The sequence below is a fragment of the Penaeus monodon genome, chromosome 9 (assembly GCF_015228065.2).
Source record: "Penaeus monodon isolate SGIC_2016 chromosome 9, NSTDA_Pmon_1, whole genome shotgun sequence".
Classification (NCBI taxonomy): domain Eukaryota; kingdom Metazoa; phylum Arthropoda; class Malacostraca; order Decapoda; family Penaeidae; genus Penaeus; species Penaeus monodon.
The window spans coordinates 24,725,225-24,727,724 of record NC_051394.1 but is presented as its reverse complement, the minus strand read 5'-3'; the positions used below and the strand labels follow the sequence as shown (position 1 = coordinate 24,727,724).

The 2,500-nt window shown below is 40.0% G+C and overlaps 1 protein-coding gene across 1 annotated transcript; it reads right to left on the bottom strand.

Moving 5' to 3' along the window:
• Positions 1-498: 498 nt before the first annotated feature.
• LOC119576680 (general transcription factor II-I repeat domain-containing protein 2B-like) lies at positions 499-1,478 on the bottom strand. Its single transcript, XM_037924326.1, has 2 exons — positions 1,070-1,478; positions 499-956 (listed from the first exon to the last, which is right to left on the bottom strand). Exons 1-2 carry the CDS (start codon positions 1,476-1,478, stop codon positions 499-501), a joined length of 867 nt encoding a protein of 288 aa, XP_037780254.1.
• Between the last annotated feature and the right edge of the window lie 1,022 nt (positions 1,479-2,500).

The following is a 2,500-nucleotide window of genomic DNA, read 5'->3' as shown; positions in this document are numbered from 1 at the left end:
GCAAAAGAATTGGCACTTCCCCTTGCAAACATTTTTAATCTGTGTTTCAAAGAAAGGAAATAGATTAATTATGGAAGAAAAACAGTATAATTCCCAAGGAAACAAGACAGAAAGTAAAAGCTATCGCCCAGTTACATTGCTTTCAGTTAAAAGTAAAGTTCTTGAAAGAGTCATAGTGGAGAGAATAACTGAACGCCTAAAAAGAGAGAATTGTTTGTGTCCTAGACCAGTGCGCTCTAAGATAATATAACATATAGGCAGCATGATTAATAAAAACAAACAAATTCATAATCCAGCAAAAGCAATTTAATGGAAAAAATGTTTCTAGTCACGATTCTGCTTTATAATTCTTTTAAAGTCTGGCACTAGGTTTCTGGTAGAAACTCTCATCACTGCATTTAAGTTCGTGTCTTACACCATGGACCTCTTCTTGGACTTATTTATCTTCATCCAGGAATAACTCTTCTCACAGATGTAAGTGGAACCAAAAGAAAATAATTATCTGGCAGCAAAATTTCTTACGAATGGAGAGCATTTGACAGAGAATAACTTGTAAAACTCTACTAATGGTAGGGAGTGAAACGTTTCCTTCAATGAATGATCAGACTGAATGTCTATCAATTCAAGCTGTAGTTCATCAGATGCTGCATCAACATCAGCAGAGAAAGGAGAAGTCAGTAAGTTGAATTTAAGATCATTCTGTCTGAAATCCTCAAACCTTCTTTCGAACTCTTCAGTCAAACTTTTCAACTGATCCTTAATTTTTGAGCACACATTCACAGGCACTTTCTCCTTTCCCAACAATGAAAAATGGGTGAACTTGGACTCACTTGCTTGCCTTGAAAACAAAGATGATTTTGCTTGAAAAGATTTGACATGCTTATACATTTCATGAGCCAGAGGTTCCTTTCCCTGCATTTTCACATTTAGCTCATTCAACTTTTCAAAAACGTCAGCTGCAAACATAAGTTCATATTTCCACTCACCGCAGTCCATTCTTTGTAACAAATTCACAAACAATCCCTTTCATATCAAGAAAGAGCAAAATTTATTTTCGTATGTCCCACACTCGCTTCAGCACTTTGCCAAGACTGAGGATTGTACATTGTTGTGGTAGAGAACTTCCCCATGCTCAACCTCCATGTCCTACGTAGGGATTTAAATTTTCTGTGATTGAGTGTTCTTGCCCTCATGGTGCTCACTACACTTACTACTGGATCCACCACGTGCTTCAAGTTAAGTCCAGATTTACACAGAATTTCTTGGTGCAAAATGCAGTGGAAAGGCAAGAAGGCTTGGTTAGGATTGTCTTTTCTAATTTTGTCTTCCAGAAGTTTAACTATGTCCACATTTTCCCCACGTAATGCCCGGGCGCCACCTGTTGCTATGCTTGTCAATCTGTTCCATGATAATGCACTTTCTTCAATTGCACTGACCATACATTCATACAAATCCTGAATAGTTGTTGTATTTGTCATCGATTCTAGTGACAGCAATTCTTCGGTGATACGGAAATTCTCATCCACGCCACGTGCGAAAATTAGTAACTATGCAAACATACAAAATCTTTTCTGGCATCCCTCATCTGTTGAGTCAACTCCTCATTGATTATTTCTATGCGTCAAACGACTTTCCTCCTCGATAATGAAATGTTTTCGAATTTACCTTTCGTTTCCGGCATAAATAATGCATAATGCAGTCAATAATGCATTGTTTTATTAACTCGCCATCTGAGAATGGTTTGTTACGTCTTTCAATTCGGTGTGCCACCATAAAACTTGAAGATTGCTTCTTAAACAGTTTGTTGCCTGTTTAATTTTGCAACATATTTCACAGCCGTTTCCTTCCGTTCTTCATCGGTCATGTTACGTTCAAAATGTCGCTTCAAAGTGTACTCCTTTAACACAGCAATTGTCTCCTGGCACAGTAAACACACCGCTCTATTCTTAGGACTGCTGAAGAAATACTTGTGTGTCCATTCTCCATTAAATGCGCGATACTCATCCACATTTTTTTACGTTTTTTAGGGGGCATTGTTGTAAGGTTGGAGAGATCATGTCGTTGTGCAAACGAGTATCAACAGTAATTGCGCATGCGCAATATCATACTCATGCGCAGACAGTATTTTTTTTTTTCTTCAACTGGCTTTTTTTCCAGGTTCATCATGGGTCGCCGGTGCGGATTTTCTTGTATCCGCATCTTCACTACGGTTTGGCACGTTTTTACGACCGGATGCCCTTCCTGCCGTCAACCCTCCCCATTCATCGGGGTTGAATTGGGACCGGCACGGAACATGCCACTGGACTGTGGACTCCCATGACGGCAGACAATCGAGGTGAAGTTCCTTGTCTAGGGGAACAACGTGCCGGCCGGTGACTCGAACCCTCGAACTCAGATTGCCGTCGTGACAGTCTTTGAGTCCGAAGCTCTAACCACTCGGCTACCACGGCCTCATGCACAGACAGTATATAAACCATCGGAAAATGCTGAGTAGATTCCT

Bases quoted from the DNA above. Each gene is read 5' to 3' on its own strand.
- LOC119576680 (XM_037924326.1), bottom strand. From the start codon at position 1,478: ATGACAAATACAACAACTATTCAGGATTTGTATGAATGTATGGTCAGT. The intron at 957-1,069 runs GTGTGGGACATA...TTATGTTTGCAG, and splicing joins TTGGCAAAGTGCTGAAGCGA to CTGACGTTTTTGAAAAGTTG.